The 16,677-nt window shown below is 50.1% G+C and overlaps 1 protein-coding gene across 15 annotated transcripts in view; it reads right to left on the bottom strand.

Moving 5' to 3' along the window:
* The window catches only part of CPNE5 (copine 5), a 125,555-nt gene that overhangs the window by 82,298 nt on the left and 26,580 nt on the right, over positions 1-16,677 (bottom strand). For all 15 annotated transcript variants that reach the window (XR_012334477.1, XR_012334481.1, XR_012334480.1 and 12 more), the window contains exon 3: positions 14,893-14,939. Coding sequence is in view for 8 of the 15 variants with exons in the window: in XM_019949809.3 (XP_019805368.1) it covers positions 14,893-14,939 (47 nt within the window). In the remaining 7 variants the exon portion in view is untranslated. The remainder of the gene's footprint in view (positions 1-14,892; positions 14,940-16,677) is intronic.

Raw genomic sequence — 16,677 nt, 5'->3', positions numbered from 1 at the left:
ACACACACACACACACACACACACACACCACAGTCCTGGTCCTTCCTATGATTTCTGTGAACATTCATTGACTAACAAGTTGACTCAGAACTGAAGATTTTAGGGCCAGAAGGAACCAAATCCTCTCAACCAATGAGAAAAGAGAGGCAGGGAAGCGGGGATGGGGTGCTCTGACAGAGGTCACATAGCTGATTAGGAAACGGGCAGTGACAAGAGCCCAGGCCAGGCGGGGCTCTGGCTCTGAGCAGTGCCCTCTTGTCCCAGAAGCCTGTCTATGCCCCCCTCTCCCAGGTTTCTCCCTTCCATCAAATCCTCCTCCTCCTTCCGCTTTGTATCGTGACTTCTCATCTTCACAACACTTCCACACATTCATGATCTCATTTAACCCCCCACTGACCCCCATGGAGATGATTTTATTATCATCCCCATTTTACACATGAAGAAGCAGAGCTCCAGGAGGCCCGGGGGGAGGGCCAGGCTCCCAGGAGTGACAGGATCACGGTGTTCACTGCGATCCTCTGCCTCAGTAGTGAGTGGGTGGCTCTGCAAGCCTGAACAATCTTAACGGCCCCTGATTTAAGCAGCTCTTGCCTTTTTACAAATTACAGCTGCATGAAGCCTCAGAGACCTTCCCCCCCGCAGCTGCGAAGCCCCCAGTGACTGTGCTGGCCAGGACAGAAGGAGGCCAGAGCTGACAGGCTGCTCTCTACCTCCAAGCTGCCCACCCTTCCCCAGCCGGAGCTCCCCTATAATTTTCATATATTACTGATGGCTCCTTAACAGCAGATTCTAACATCTTGCTGCAGACCCCAGCCCCTGGATCCTCATGAATCATGTTCACTGGGATTAAAATTAGAGGCCAGAAATCTATCTGACTCAAATACAAATAGGACGAGGGAATCTGCTTGGCTCTGGGAATAGGGGACTGGGTGGGTGTCCAGGGCTGGGGAGAATGGCCAGAGGTCTGGGCATCAGGCAGGAGGGCATGGGTTGTGCAGAGGGGCACAGAAGTCCCATGCCAGGTCCACCACCGTCTTGGGTCTGGAAATTTCTCTCAGGTTCTCTCACGGGAGGGGTCCAGGATCCTGTGGCCATCTCTTCCTTAGAGAATAAGGAAAACGAGGCCCAGAGAAAGCATGGGGCTTACCTAAAGGCACACGGAGTGAACCATGACTTCTGTGGCCTGGTGGCCTCCCAGACCATTTCCTGTTTTGTCAAGGCCTCTAGGTGAGGAAGGGCAGAGGGGGAGATGGGGGGCCTGAGGCTCCAATGGCCTTCCCAGTGCTCAGGCCTGGACAGAGAAGGTTCCTGTTCTGGCCCCAGACACCAGCAGTGGCCTGTGAAATTTTATCAAGCTTTATAATAAAAGACTTCCTGCCAAAAAGCTTAGTTCCTAATTAGCCATTTTTTCCGATAATCTGTTAAATTGTCCCAGCTCCTGGGGGAGTGGCCCTTTTACCAATAAGCCCGGCTGCCAACCTGCCGGCAAAACACTCTCCACTGGCTTGTGCTTCTGGTCCTGCCTGAGCAGCCGCTTTTGGGGGAATGGGGGAGCCTGAGAAAGCCTGTCACAATAGCACCTGTCCCCCAGCACACCCCAAAATGTCTATGGTTCCTATCAAATGGCATCATGACATCTGACATGATAGCATCAGTGGTCCCTTCCTTATACACCATCAGTGAAATGATAGCATCGGTGGTTTCTCACTTAAGGGCTTCTTACAGGAAGAGCCATTATTGAGCATTCTCTACGTGCCAGCCCCTTTACATGAGTTAACTCCTTTAATCCTCACAGTAGGCTTTTGAGCCTAAGCATTTGCCTAAGCGCCCCAGCTGGGAAGGTGGTGGCCTGGATTTGGACCCAGTTACCTTGACTTCAGAGCCCGCGCTCTCAACAGTTCAGCTGCAGCTATGAAGTGTGCCTGGACACTAACGCCACGGAATAAATAGATTTATCAGCTACCAAGGGACCTGGCCTAGATCCTCGGGGTTTACTAGAAAGGCAGACTCCTTTCTTTAAAGGGAATCTTAGGCTCCTGTCTAATGTATCACACAGAACTAACAAACACCTCTGGCTGAATGGGGGAAGGGGTGGCAGGAGCCACACACAGATTCACAGTTGGACCCTGAGGCACCACATCAAACCCTGGAGCCAGAAAAGCCCATTTTGAAAGTCAGTGGCCTGGGCAGATGAAAGGAGCCTGGACTCAGACTCAAGACCACATCACACCCCGGCTCTGCCACTTGCTAGCAGTCACTGGGCGAAGCAAGGACCCCTCCATCCAATTGCTTCCTCAGCTGGGATGTGGTGAGGGCCAAGGCAGATCACACGGTGCTGCTGGGGTGGAGACTGCATGGGCAGTAGGAATGTCAGTCATCCTCCTATTGAGGATCAGCAGGACGGGGGACAGAGCCGCCTCATAGCTTTGTCTGACTGTATTGCATAATAATACTATTTAAAGTATTGAGCACAACAAGGCACTGAGGTGATTCTGTCATTACATCCCATCACAGACCAGTGAGCAGGCATCAGGGTCCCAGGGTCCCATTTTGCTGATGAAAAAAACTAGGACTGAGAGAGGTTATGGGGAGTGGAAAAGACAGGATCTGAAGGGACATTGTAAGCAGGTTCTAAAGCCCTAACCTTAAAACTGGGAAAAGGTACCTGTGGACTCACCTGGTCCCTGAAGTAAGGCCTTGGTCCTAGACTGCCTGCTCCTGATGACAGGGAGTCAAGGCCCTGGAAATGCAGCTGTGTGACAAGAGCAAAAACCACTAAAGGCTGCCCAAGGGACCCAAGGCTCAAGAGGGACCTTTCTTTGCAGAGGCAGACTCCTTTCTGCAAAAAGGGGAGAGTCGGAAAGCCAACCCCATGCTGGCCTGGGAATCCACCTCCTAGCGAGGCTTGCCTCCTGCTTTGGGCTTTAGTAACAATAACGGTCCATTCATTACTTTAAATCTTTTGATAAAGGTCTACATTTTATGATGGGGGCCAGGTCCTGTTCTGGTCATCAGGGATCCCAACTGGGCTCACAGCCTAGTGGGCGGAAGGTCATTTCATTTCACACTTAAACTCTTGGCCATTGGATCAAGCGGATCCCCACTGCCCTTGCCCACCCTATCTCATCCCAGGAGCTCCACAAACACTGCAAATTGTCTTCCTGCGGCTGCCCTTTCCCCTACAATCTGCTCTGCACACAGGGGACAGAGTTATCTTTCTGAAACATAAACCAGGCTACATCACTCCCCTGCTCAAAACCCTCAAATAGCTTCTCATCACACTTAGAGCAGTGTCTGAACTCCTACATGGCCTACAAAGCCCTGCAGGATCTGCCCGTGCAACCTCTGTGACCATACGGCCCACTGTCTTTATTATTCACACCACTCAAACTGTACCAGTCTTTCTTTTGGTCCTTTGACGAAAAGAGCTTGTTCCCACCTTGGGGCCTCTGCACTCGCTGTTCCCTCTGCCTGGAACCTCCCCACCACCAGACTAATGCATGGCACCACTTGGGGCTCAACTCGCATCACCAGCCCCTCAGCAGGGCCTCCCCTGATGCCCCTTTAACTAAGGCAGCTCCCTTTTCCCAGGTCACTGTCTCATCACACTGTCTTATCTTTTTCACAGCACTGATCAACCAGTACCTGAAATTATCCAATTTCTTTGCTGACTACACTAAGCCTCTCCAGAGCATGGACTCTGCCTGTCTTGTTCTCCACTGTATGCCTGGATCACTGTATGGCATATAGTAAGTGCTCAATAAATGCCAGTTCCCTGACTACTGATTCTGGAAACCGTGATAAAATCTAAGACCACATACTCCCAACAGGGCTCCCAGGGGGGCGCCGCCCTCCCCTCTGGAGCTGACCTCTAACCTCCCTCCAGCACACACTGGGCTGCAGTTGGACTAAGTCACAGCCAGCTAGCTCATGGACACGCAGGCCATTCCCACCCCCAGGTTTTGCTCATGTCAGGTCCCATTCCTGGAATGCCCTTTCCTCCTCCCACCATCCTTCGAGTCCAAAGTATGGTGTTGTCTCCCCCTGGAAGCCTCCCTAGCCCTCTTGATCTCTCCCTGCTGTGAAGTGCTGAGAATTCATGTCTAAACTACTTGGGAGGCTCTTGGACTAGTTGTGGTCTGAAACTTGGGGCCTCAGAGAGGATCTGTTCCAACACCCTCAACAAGATGAATAAATGAGGCTTTTAAATCCTTCTATAGGGCTTCCCTTGTGGCGCAGTGGTTAAGAATCCGTCTGCCAATGCAGGGGACACGGGTTCGAGCCCTGGTCCAGGAAGATCCCACGTGTCGCGGAGCAACTAATCCCATGCGCCACAACTACTGAGCCTGTGTTCTAGAGCCCATGAGCCACAACTACCGAGCCCACGTGCTGCAGCTACTGAAGCCTGCGAGCCTAGAGCCCATGGTCCGCAACAAGAGAAGCCACCGCTCGCCGCAACTAGAGAAAGCCTGCAGGCAGCAACAAAGACCCAACACAGCCAAAAAATTAAAATAAATAAAATAAAATTTAAAAGATAAATAAATAAATCCTTCTATATATGTGTCTGTTCTCCCCAGCTCCCTGTAAGGTCTCTGAGGGCAGGGACCTCCCTGCTACAGCTTTGCACCCTGGAGGATACCACAGGGTCTTACCTAAGTTACTTCCCTTCTCTTGGCCTCCACACTGCTATTTATAGAATGGGCTACCTGAGATAAAGTATATAAACTGCCTGGTACATTGCCCGGCACCATCAGTGATCTATTAACAAGAGCTATCTTTTACCAAGTGCCTACCTGGCTCCTCCAACTTATCCTATGTTATCTCAAATCCTTATACAATCCAGAAGGTAAGTATTGTTAGTTGTCCATATTACATGTGAGGAATCTGAGGCTCAGAGGGGATAAGTGTCTAGGCCACACAGCTCTAAGTACCAGGGTCCTGAAACAAACCCAGGTTTGTCTGACTCTTAAAAGTGCTCAGGATCCCACCCCTTCTCCGTGGTCTAGGCATAATCTGTACCTGCCTGCAAAGTTGTTATAAGGATTAGGGATGATGAGTATGAGATGCTGGACACATGGCAGGCACTCAGTAAAGGATGCCTGTTGTCACACAGATTTTCCATACATCTTGGTTGATTCTTTGAGTAGCTTAAATAATCAGAGTTATCAAGGAGTAATCATGGCTGCTGGGACAGAGGTGTCTGGGGAGCTCAGAGACAGCTTAGGGTGGATCAGAGCTGGCTAAAGGAAAGGGCATGGTGGAGTATTTCCTCTGGAGGAATAGAGTGAGGGTGGGCAGTACACCAGACTGGGGGCTATGAGTGTTTGGATGCAGGGAGAGGGACAGAGCTAAGAAGAGCTTCTTCCCTAAGATAGCGGGTAACAGGCCCTGAGGTAGGGAGGGAAAAGCCTCGAGTCAAACAGCTTGGGTTTTGTTCTACTGTCTGTAACACATTATTTTAGATTATTTTTTAATGAGTTTCATCCATCTTATGAGTGGGAGTTACATTTGAAAGACCCTAATTAGGAGGCCTCACCTCTAATACGTTATCTCCTGGGTACTGGAGAGCCCTATTAACAGAGGGATGTTAGCAATGATTTTTCACAACCAACAGGAAGGGGTAGTGAGACACCTGGATGGTTAGGACTGCTGTACAAGCACTTAAGCACTTGCACAAGCAGGGAGTGAGAATCTGCAGAGACGTGACCTCACGCCTTGGGAGTGGGCCTGGGCTTCTGATACCCCTGGGTTCTCCCACAGATGGAGCCTGCTGTGGCCTGATCCTTACCAACCCTGGAACATCATCCCTTGGCCAACTTTCAGAAGGCTTTCAGGCAAGAGGCAGGCCCAGGGACCTCTCTGAGCTTGTAAGGACAGGTGTGTGACTAGCGGCCACTTACTAATATTAGATTAGAGTCTAACCTTAACTGTTAGACCATATGAAATTGCCAAAATTTTCAAATTGCAGATTCATACGGTTCAATCTAACTCACAGATGCGTGAGGCAGAAATCAGCCTGAGACCTGCTTTCACGGTTGTGTAGGCCCTGGCGTCGAGGTTGAGCGGAAGCAGAGATGTGCCTGTATCCACTCCTGACTGTGGGAGGCTGCAGGTCTCTGCCCCAAAGACCTGGCAGCTGTGGTTAGGTGGCTTCATAACAGATTGAGTCCCAGCCCCACACTGATGAACTGCATGGCCTTATACAAGCCACTTCAGCTTTTCCCGTCTCAGTCCCTACCTGTGATCTGGGCCAATCACATCTCCTCACAATTGGCTGCAGCATTAGGGATGCGCCAGCAGAGCACACAGCAAGGGCTGAATCCATGGTAGTTCCTGGCTTATGGCCATGCTTAGGGTAGTCCAAATGGGAGAGGCTCTAACACCAGGCTAAGAAGTTGATGTTTTGTCTTAGAGCCTTGAGAAATGGGTGAATTCCTGAGCTGTCATTTGGACAGCCACAGGAAAAAGCCCTCTTCTGTTCAGGAGGAGCTAAAAAGGAGACTTTGGGGATGAGCCTGGGGGTGACCTTTGGGGCCAGAGCCAGGGAGGATAGTCGGGGTCTGATAGGGGGCAGGAGGCAGACAGGCCACCACCAGAGAGGCAGAGTTTTGTGGGCAGACTGAGAGGAGATACCCAGGATAAACACCAGCAGGGGACAAAGGCGCCACAGAGTCTGGGAGTGGGTCTCCTGCACCATCCGCAGCCACCATCCTCGTGGCCAGTATGTCATGCTACAATGCTCTAGGCACGACACAGGGATGACATCCCTGTGTCCGGCCTTTCCTGAAAGAGCCCCTTCTGATGAGGGACTCCTCACACACATGGTTGGGATGCTTCCCTTCAACTCCCTCTCCCCCTGGAAGCCCTCACTCCTTGGAGCGAATCAGGTCCTACAGCCCCAGGCTGAGGAGGGAACTCGGGTTTCCCAGGAAGCTTGAGTATTTGAGAATGTTGGCTGTTGCTCCTGGGTTCCTGGTGCGGGCAGGGTTGGTTTAGTTCCCAGGGTCTCCAAGTGTGGTCATTCCCCCTGTGAAGGGCGCCCAGGGGCCCGAGCTGGGCAATGGCACACTGCAGTTGATATTTCCAGGCATTTCACAAGCATTATCTTAGTTAGTCCTTCCAAGAAGCTCTCCTAACCCCATTTTACAGATGAGTAAGATGAGACTTGGAGAAGATAAATACCTCACCCAGGTCACGTGGTAAATCTCAGAGCTGGGATGGGCATCAAGTTCAGGGTGTCATCTGACAAGGTATTTGACTGTTATTCATGACGTCCTTAGGGACCAGACGCAGAAATACGAGATGGGTTATAACAAAGTTATGCAGATCCTAGGTGGCTGAACAGCACTCCCCAAAGGTCAACTAGGTAACTGAGATCAATCTGGGAAAAGGTCTCTAGTGGAGGACCACAGCACTCCATCCCGTTCAACCCCTATCACTCGCGTGGACAATGACTGCCCCTGACCCAGGACCAGGAGGCACAACCATAATTCAACGTGATCTTCACAGACCATAACAACAGACTGGATCTGCCAAATGACATGTAACAGAGATAAATGTAAAATTTCACATTTAGATTCAAAAACTCAATTGCCAAATCTGAGCTGGAGGAATTCTGTTTGGATAGCAGCTTGTTTGAGGAGGATACAGGAGCCCCCAAACTCAATATGAAGTAAGTCGAAGACACCTGCCAAAAAGGCCAGTGGAATTCTAGGTAATGTCGATAGATATATAACCCTTGGAAACAAACACACAGAATGCATGATTGTCTAGTCCAAGCCCCTGTGAGGAGGGAGCCAGCCCACGATGCTCTGAGCTGGAGAAGGGAATGGTGCAGGACACACACTTTGGGAAGAACATTGACAAATGGACGTGTGTTCCAGGGAGTGTGCCCAGATTAGCAAAGGGACAAGAGACAGTTATATAAAGAGGAACTCTTGATAGAAATGGTCACATTCTAGGTCTGCCCCAAAGCGTACTAACAGGGCCATGTGAGCTGTCCTCAAACATTGAAAGAATATGTGGGGGACTTCCCTGGTGGCACAGTGATTAAGAATCTGCCTGCCAATGCAGGGGACACAGGTTTGAGCCCTGGTCTGGGAAGATCCCACATGCCGCAGAGCAACTAAGCCTGTGAGCCACAACTACTGAGCCTGCGCTCTAGAGCCCGCGAGCCACAACTACTGAGCCTGCATGCCACAACTACTGAAGCCCACGCACCTAGAGCCTGTGCTCCACAACAAGAGAAGCTGCTGCAATGAGAAGCCCGTGCACTGCAACGAAGAGTAGCCCCTGCTTGCTGCAATTAGAGAAAGCCCTCGCACAGCAACGAAGACCCAACAGAGCCAAAAATAAATAAATTAAAGAAATAAATTTTTTTTAAAAAATAAAGAATATGTGAATGAGAAAATCAACTTACTTGCACATCTAAGGAGTGTGGAATTAGGAACGAGTGGAATTATGCCCTTTATGTATAACTCTATTATAGTTCTGACGTCATGTTCTAGAAACTACTTTCACATTAACCACTCTGTGCTTCAGTTTCCTGTTTTGTTAAATGAGGCCAATAATAATAATAACAGTAATAATGCTGCTGCTACCTCCTTCACAGGTTTGTTGTGAGGATCAAATGAGTTACTACAGTAAATGCTTTTTAGAACAGTGCCTGGTACATCACTGTTAGATATGTTTGCTATTAGCATTACTATTGCAGTTATTGTTGTTTTTGTTACCTCCGTGAATTGAAAGTGAGCTCTGGCTGTAGATAGTGTCTGGTCACCCTTTGTGTCCCCAGCATTCATCTCCCAGCACACAGTAAGTTGAGCCAAATTTATGTGGAGGCTCATGTCAAGATGCTCCGAGGAAGATCATCCCGAATATTCAGAGATGAACTGTCATTCCCAGCTGGTGTTAAGATGTTCAGCAGGCTGAGGTTGCTCAAAAATAGACTGAGCGCTCAGGCAGGGACATGTGGGCGTGGCGGCTGGGGCCACATGCTCTGCAGGTGGTGTGGGTTGATCAGCGGGACACCCTAAGATTCCATGATACCCATCTCCTCCTTTCTGAAGGGCCCTTAGCCTGGACAGCCACCTGGCAAGGGAGGGGCAGGGATCACCTCTACACTTTTCTTTTTTTTTCTTTTTTTTGGCTGTGGGGCTTGTGGGATCTTATTTCCCCAACCGGGGATTGAACCCTCACCCTCGTCAGTGAAATCATGGAGTCCTAACCACTGGACTGCCAAGGAATTCCCAATGTGAAATTCATTATTATTATTATTATTTGCTGCACCCCTACACTTTTCAAATGGGGAACCAAGCACAGCTCCCTCTTCCTAGTGACAGAGTTTCTGGGACTCCTCCTACCTGGCCATCCTGCCTCTCCTGGGACATGCAGAAGGGCTTAGTAAGCCTTGATGCAAATAGTGGTCGATTTCCTGGGCTAAAATTACATCTTGAGTCAATTTTCACAAAGTTCAGTGACAGATTTAGGTGATGGGAAGACGGAGCTTTCTCAGAAGGCATTACAATGACCCAAACGGTTAAAATCAGCTGAAACCAGGCAGCCAGGGGCTGCGAGAGCAGCTTTCATCCTTCTGTGGTCTTATGCAAACATGGGAGACCCTGCCTAGGGAAACTGCTGTGCTTGCACTTGACTCCCTCCGGCCATGGAATGAGTATCTCTTGGCCAAGATTCCACTAACAGAGAGTTTTTGCAATGAACTAGCAGGTGGAGCCATGGGAATGGGTTCATGTTTACTAGGAAAAACAGGCTTCCATCCCAGGGACAGTTCCATAGAGATGGATCTGGATTATTCTTTAAACTCTCCCTTCCTGATACTTTCCTCTGCAGGTCACACAAAGAATCAGGCAAAGTAGGGCCTTGATATGTTTGAGGGTATCTTTCCTCCTACAGAAATAGCTTGAAGCCTGTGTCCCAGGGGTAGCCCATGCAACAGAGCTCTGCCACCATCACCCCTGAAGGCTGGGCATGGCGCTGATGGTCTCTTGTAAATGGGGTCAGTCTCCTCTCTGACATTCTGACCCTATGACCCCAGCAGTCCTCAGCCTGAGAGTCAGGAGCTCCCTTCAGCTGCCTCTCCCTGTATCTTACCAGCCTCACACCCTGAACACCAGCCTCACTCATCTGCTCACCCTCTGTTTTGGATGGTCTCCATTGGCCCTCTGGATCTACTTCCAGCCCTTCCCCACCCTGCTCTATGCCCGGGAGGCCGACCTGTGTGGACTGGATCAACAGCCGCCCCCCACTCTAAGTCTTCCAGTGGGGTTCCACCAATGGGAGGTGAAGGCAGGAGAGCAGAGGGTGGGGAGAGAGTGAGGTTGCCCAGGCTGACCATGTCCCTCCACTGAGGGCCCCTGCTCCTGTAGACAAGCTCCCTTGGGGTTCCAGGAACCACTCCCACCCCTTACCTCCTCAGGCCTAGAGTAGTCCCACTGTCCCCAGCCCCTGTGATTCACCAGCCCACGTTGGTTTCCCTGAACCCCACCCACTCCTTTATAATTAGCCCTGTATTATATCTCCCAACTCTGCAGGACCTGGACTGGCCTGCTTACTCCAGCCACCTCCATGCCTTTGCTTTCACCACCATCTTTTTTTTTACAAATTTACTTATCTATTTATTTATCTATCTATTTATTTATTTAGGCTGCGTTGGGTCTTTGTTGCTGTGTGCGGGCTTTCTCTAGTTGCAGCGAGCAGGGGCTACTCTTCGCTGCAGTGCGCAGGCTTCGCATTGCAGTGGCTTCTCTTGTTGCGGAGCACAGGTTCTAGGCACACGGGCTTCAGTAGTTGTGGCACGTGGGCTCAGTAGTTGTGGCTTGTGGGCTCTAGAGCACAAGCTCAGTAATTGTGGCACACGGGCTTAGTTGCTCCACGGCATGTGGGAATCTTCCCGGACCAGAGCTCAAACCCACGTCCCCTGAATTGGCAGGTGGATTCTTAACCACTGCGCCACCAGGGAAGCCCTCACCACCATCTTTGATGCTGGGCCCTTGTGTATGCCCCCCGGCTTCACTGAAACCCAGATCGGCTCAACTCCTCCAAGTGGACGCTGCCACTGCACTGGGGTCCAGCACCCTGATTCCAACACATGAGGCCAATCCTGCTCCTCTATAGGATGAGGAGGGTGAACCAGCTGAGCCCTGAAGTTCCTTCCAACCCACATTCTCCCCTGCTCCACATCATGCATCCCTTAGCCAGATGGCTGGTGTTGAGGTTCAAATTCCACTGAAAAATCCAAATGACATTCTGGCTGTAATTTTCTCTCCTCTGAACTCCCATTCTATTCTCATCAATACCTCTCATCACATCCTCTGTTAGCATTATTCATGCATGGGAATCTCCCCTTCTAGGCTGCAAACTCCCTAGTTCCATCTTGCGCTTCTGGTGAAACACTTTTCTTTCGGCCTATCTCCCTCTTCCCCCCGCCCAATCTCAAGAATGCTTACTGTTGTAAATATTGACTGAAATGGGGAAGGGACCAGTAAGGCCCGGACACTCTGGATGATGTTGTACAATGATATTTACCAGACAATGACTACACAGCAGGTATGTTATATCCATCATCTCGCTTTGCCCTCACCACAGGCCTACAAGGTAGGCGTTACTCCCGTATTACATATGTGGAAACACAGAGGTTAAAAGCAACTTGTTCCAGGGGACTTCCCCGGTCGTCCAGTGGTAAAGAATCCACCTTCCAATGCAGAGGACGTGGGTTCGAGCCCTGGTCTGGGAAGGAAGATCCCACATGCCCTGGGGCAACTAAGCCCACGCACCACAACTACTGAGCTCGCGCACCTCAACGAGAGACCCCACGTGCCGCAAACTACAGAGCCCACTTGCTCTGGAGCCCACACGCCACAGCGAAGAACCCACACACCGCAACAAAAGATCCTGTATGTCTCAATGAAGATCCCAAGTGCCACAACTAAGACCCTATGCAGCCAAAAAATAAAGAAATAAAGAAAAACAAATAAATAAACACTGTGATTAAAAAAAACAGGGACTCCCCTGGTGGCTCAGTGGTTAAGAATCCGCCTGCCAATGCAGGGGACATGGGTTCGAGCCCTGGTCCAGGAAGGTCCCACATGATGTGGAGCAACTAAGCCCACGCACCACAACTACAGAGCCTGCATGCCACAACTACTGAAGCCCACGTGTCTAGAGCCCATGCTCCACAGCAAGATAAGCCACGGCAATGAGAAGCCCACACACTGCAACAAAGAGCAGCCCCCACTCACCGCAACTAGAGAAAGCCTGTGCGCAGCAGTGAAGACCCAACACAGTCAAAAATAAATAAATTAATTAATTAATGGGAAAAAAATAAATTAATTTTAAAAAAAAGTAACTTGTTCCAGAAAGGGCTGGAGCCAGAAGTGAAAGCACAGGTGTATCTGATTCCAAGGCCTATCACCCGTTCCTCTGCTCCACCCTGCAGTGTGTGTGATAACAAGACGCAACATGGGGATTTCCCTGGCAGTCCAGTGGTTAAGACTCTGCACTTCCACTGCAGTGGGCATGGGTTCAATCTCTGGTTGGGGAACTCAGATCCCGCATGCCGCAAGGCACAGCCAAAAAAAAAAAGATGCAACGTGGGCCCTGACCCAAATGAGACAAGTCTCATTACAGGATGTAATTAAGGGTTCATGGAGCAGCACCCTTCTGAAGAGCCCTTCCAGACTTTCCTGAATGAATCACCGAGACGTTAGGACATTACTGTTCTCTATGAAGCTCGGCCAAAAGGTCTCAAAAGTAATTAGTTCCTTTAAGCTAAACATTTCCCCAGCAATCTGGTTTACGCTTTAATTGGCTTAGAGTATTGGAGAGGGAGAAAAAGTCAACTTTAGCCCAGCCCCTGCGGAAATATTTCCCATACATTTTATGGATAAAATTCATTCCCTTTGGCCGCTTGCTTCTGCCAAGCCTGAGGGAGGGCAGATCAGGGAGCAGGGCAGGTGATGCTCCAGTCAGTCCACCAACGAGGAAGGGGAGGTTCGTTTCTGAAGTCTGAATTACTGAAGCTTTACTGGCCGTTCTCATTCTCATCAAGTCACCTGGGACCACCGCCCCTGTGGGCTCTTGGCTTTGGTCATCTCATGCACCACTCCTCTTCCTTCCCTTTCCGCAGGCCCTGGGGTCTGGACCTGTGTCCTTCTGCTCTTTGGAGCTGCCTCTGTTCCATTAGTCATTGGTACTTCCCTCTCTCAGTGGAGACACCAAGCTGAGTCTCTATCCGGAGCCCCTGGGCCTCCCTCCCAGGTCTGGGTAGAGAAGGGCATGGATCGGGCTGCCAAGGTCAAATTCCCTCTCGTCCCATCCTTGGGCCTCTTCTGATCACCAGAAGGAGTGAGCACAGCTATGAAGGTCACGGGAAACTCCCTTCAGCTCTGAGTCCAGTAAATTCACCCCCACCTCCTCAACCCTGGAAGAAAACATTCTTCACCTCCCAGACTTTGACCTCATCCTTGCTTGGCCAGATCCTCTTCTCTAAGAGTAAGGAGGTCTGCTCCTTCTTTGTTCAGACAGGAGCCAGGGGCTGCAAGGACCCTCCCCCTTGACCAGTTCCCCCTTTTATTCTCTGCACCTGAAAACCAGCTGGCACAGAAGGTCTAAGGGAAGAAGGAAGCAGAGACGGGAACGAGACAACAGCTGCCACATCCTTGCCAGCCTCTGTCACCTGGCTCCTTTTCCTAATCCAGTCATTCCTTCAACAGCCATTTATTAACACCTACTGTGTGCTGGGCAACTTTCCAGGTGCTCAAAATGTAAGAGTTAATGACAGATGAAAATCCTTGCCCTCATGGAGCTGACACATGACAAACAAGATAAATAAGTAAACCAGAGTATCGTTTATGGCTTATGGTGAAAAGTGATAAGGAGGCAAAATTAAGCAGGAAAGGGTGGAGAGGCTGAAATGTTAGATGGGGTAGCCAAGGGAAGACCTTGATAGGGTGATGTCTGAGCCAAGATCTGAGGGAACTGTGGAGGGGCCACGTGAACATCTGGGGAAAGAGCATTCCAGGAAGAAGGAACAGCAAGTACAAAGGTCTTGAGGCAGGAAGAGGCAGGTGTGGCTGGAGTGGAGTGATGGAGGGGATGAGCAGGAGGGAATGGGTCAGTCAGGTAAAGGAAGTCAGATCCTGTAGGGCCTGTTGGGTCACCACAGAGACTTTAGTTTTGCAAGATGGGAGCTACCGGATGGTTCTGAACAGAGGAGGGACAGAATTTGACTTGGGTTTTAATAGGATTCCTCTGGCTTTTGGGTGGGGAATAGACTGAAGGTATCTAGCAGCCACCCACTAAAAGTGTCTGTGATTCTTAAGAGCGAGCACTTCAAGTCTACCCTCTCCTTAAACACCCTATCACAAGGGGCAAAAGGCCTCTGGTGGGGACAATGGAATTGAGACAAGGCTGGAAAAGCGGGCCATCCTGAGTTACGGCAGAGCTTGGACGTCAGACTAAGCAGCTGAGACTTGATTCAAAGAAGAGGGGAGTCACCAAAGGTTTCTGAGCAGGGGAATCACCTAACTAAAGCCACACTCACTCACATTAGTCAAAAACCACGGGAAGGCTGCTCTGGCTGAGACATGGTGCTAGAGGCTGTACCCATGTCTCTGGTCATGATCTTGGTGGGCCTGGACTCCCTGTCTCCCCCCTCAGACTGGGGCTCCCTGAGGACAGGAACTTTCTCTCCACCTTTAGTCTCTTCTTGCATCAGCAAGGACAAGTCTCTGCACACCTTACTATCCTTCACGGGGGTTTAGATGCTGAAGTTGGAAACACATCAGGTGGGATGACTGCAGAGTTAGATGCACAGACAGACAGACAATCAGGAACAGGCTGATGTTTCCACGGTGGGAGAGGGGCTGTACCTACCTCCCGCCACTGCTTGTTCTCCATCCCTTGAGTATACATGACGCATACTGTGAGGAGAGGAGAGAAAAAAGGGTTAACAGCCCAGGCCAAGAGGAAGGTGTGGGCCCCAGATGCAGAGGGCCCTGGAGGGTCAGGCGCCTCAGGACACTACGGCCTGGGTAGCAGTGTTGGGTCTGGGTGGGGTCGGCTTGGAGGAGGGGGCCCAGAATATAGGTGTGTCTGGGAGGGGCACCCTTTGGGAGGAGGGCCGGGGTCACTCACATCTAGGCTAGAGCAAGTGTAAAGTGTGAGGCAGGTAGACAGGTGTGCATGACGGAGGACTGAGTGGCAGAGGTGTGGCAGGAGAGAGCATCTGAAACCCGCTTGTCCCTTTAGAGCCCAAGGTGGCCTCATGGGGCCTATTATTATCATCAGCCCCACTTCCCTGATGGGGAAACTGAGGATCAGAGGAGGCCAATGAGTTGTCTGAGGTCATATACTTGAGCAGCATTGCTTAGGGCTAGAACCCTGGGCTCCAAAATCAGTGCTCATCCCCCTAGGCCACAGACATTTGGGGATCTTAAATGCACTGGTTTCCCTGGGGCTGAGACCTTCTGAGCCCTCCCTACCCACTTGGTTGTGTTGAGGCTTCACAAGTACGGGGCTGGGAAGGGTCAGACCTCCAAGTTTTCTTTCTCCAGACAGTATCTGTGAAACATTAGATAGCCTTGATGTACTGGGAACGATGCCTAGTACATAGTGAGCACTCAGTACAGGCTCCTGTGTTGGCTACTGTAGTAGTCATAATGCCGTCGTAGCAAAGGAAACTATAAACAAAACAAAAAGACAGTCTACATACAGACTGGGAGAAAAGATTTGCAAATGATGTGACCAACAGGGCTTAATTTCCAAATATACAAACAGCTCCTACAGCTCAATAACAGAAAAAGCAAACAACCCAATCAAAAAATGGGCAGAAGACCTAAATAGACATTTCTCCAGAGAAGACATACAGATGGTCAATAGACACATGAAAAGAGGCTCAACATCGCTAATTATTAGAGAAATACAAATCAAAACTACAATGAGGTATCACCTCACACCAGTCAGAATGGCCATCATCAAAAAGTCTACAAAGAAGAAATGCTGGAGAGGGTGTGGAGGAAAGGGAATACTCCTACACTGTCGGTGGGAATGTAAATTGGTGCAGCCAATATGGAAAACAATATGGAGGTGCCTTTAAAAACTAAAAATAGGGCTTCCCTGGTGGCTCAGTGGTTGGGGGTCTGCCTGTCGATGCAGGGGATGCGGGTTCGTGCCCCGGTCCGGGAGGGTCCCGCATGCTGCGGAGCGGTTGGGCCCGTGAGCCATGTCTGCTGGGCCTGCACGTCCAGAGCCTGTGCTCCGCGGCGGGAGAGGCCACGGCAGTGAGAAGCCCGCATATGGCAAAAAAAAAACAAAAAACAAAACACAAAAAACTAAAAATAGAGCTACCATACGATCCAGCAATCCCACTCCTGGGCATACATCTGGAGAAAACTCTAATTTGAAAAGATACATGCACCCCAGTGTTCATAGCAGCACTAGTTACAATAGCGAAGTCATGGAAGCAACCTAAATGTCCATGGACAGATGAATGGGTAAAGAAGATGTGGTACATATGTATGGTGGAATATTAGCCACAAAAAGAATGAAATAATGCCATTTGCAGCAACATGGATGGACCTAGAGATTATCATACTAAGTGAAGTAAGTCAGACAGAGAAAGAGAACTATCATATATCATTTATGTGTAAAATCTAAAAA

This window comes from Tursiops truncatus, chromosome 10 (assembly GCF_011762595.2).
Source record: "Tursiops truncatus isolate mTurTru1 chromosome 10, mTurTru1.mat.Y, whole genome shotgun sequence".
Lineage (NCBI taxonomy): Eukaryota > Metazoa > Chordata > Mammalia > Artiodactyla > Delphinidae > Tursiops > Tursiops truncatus.
This window is presented reverse-complemented; position numbering and strand designations above follow the sequence as displayed.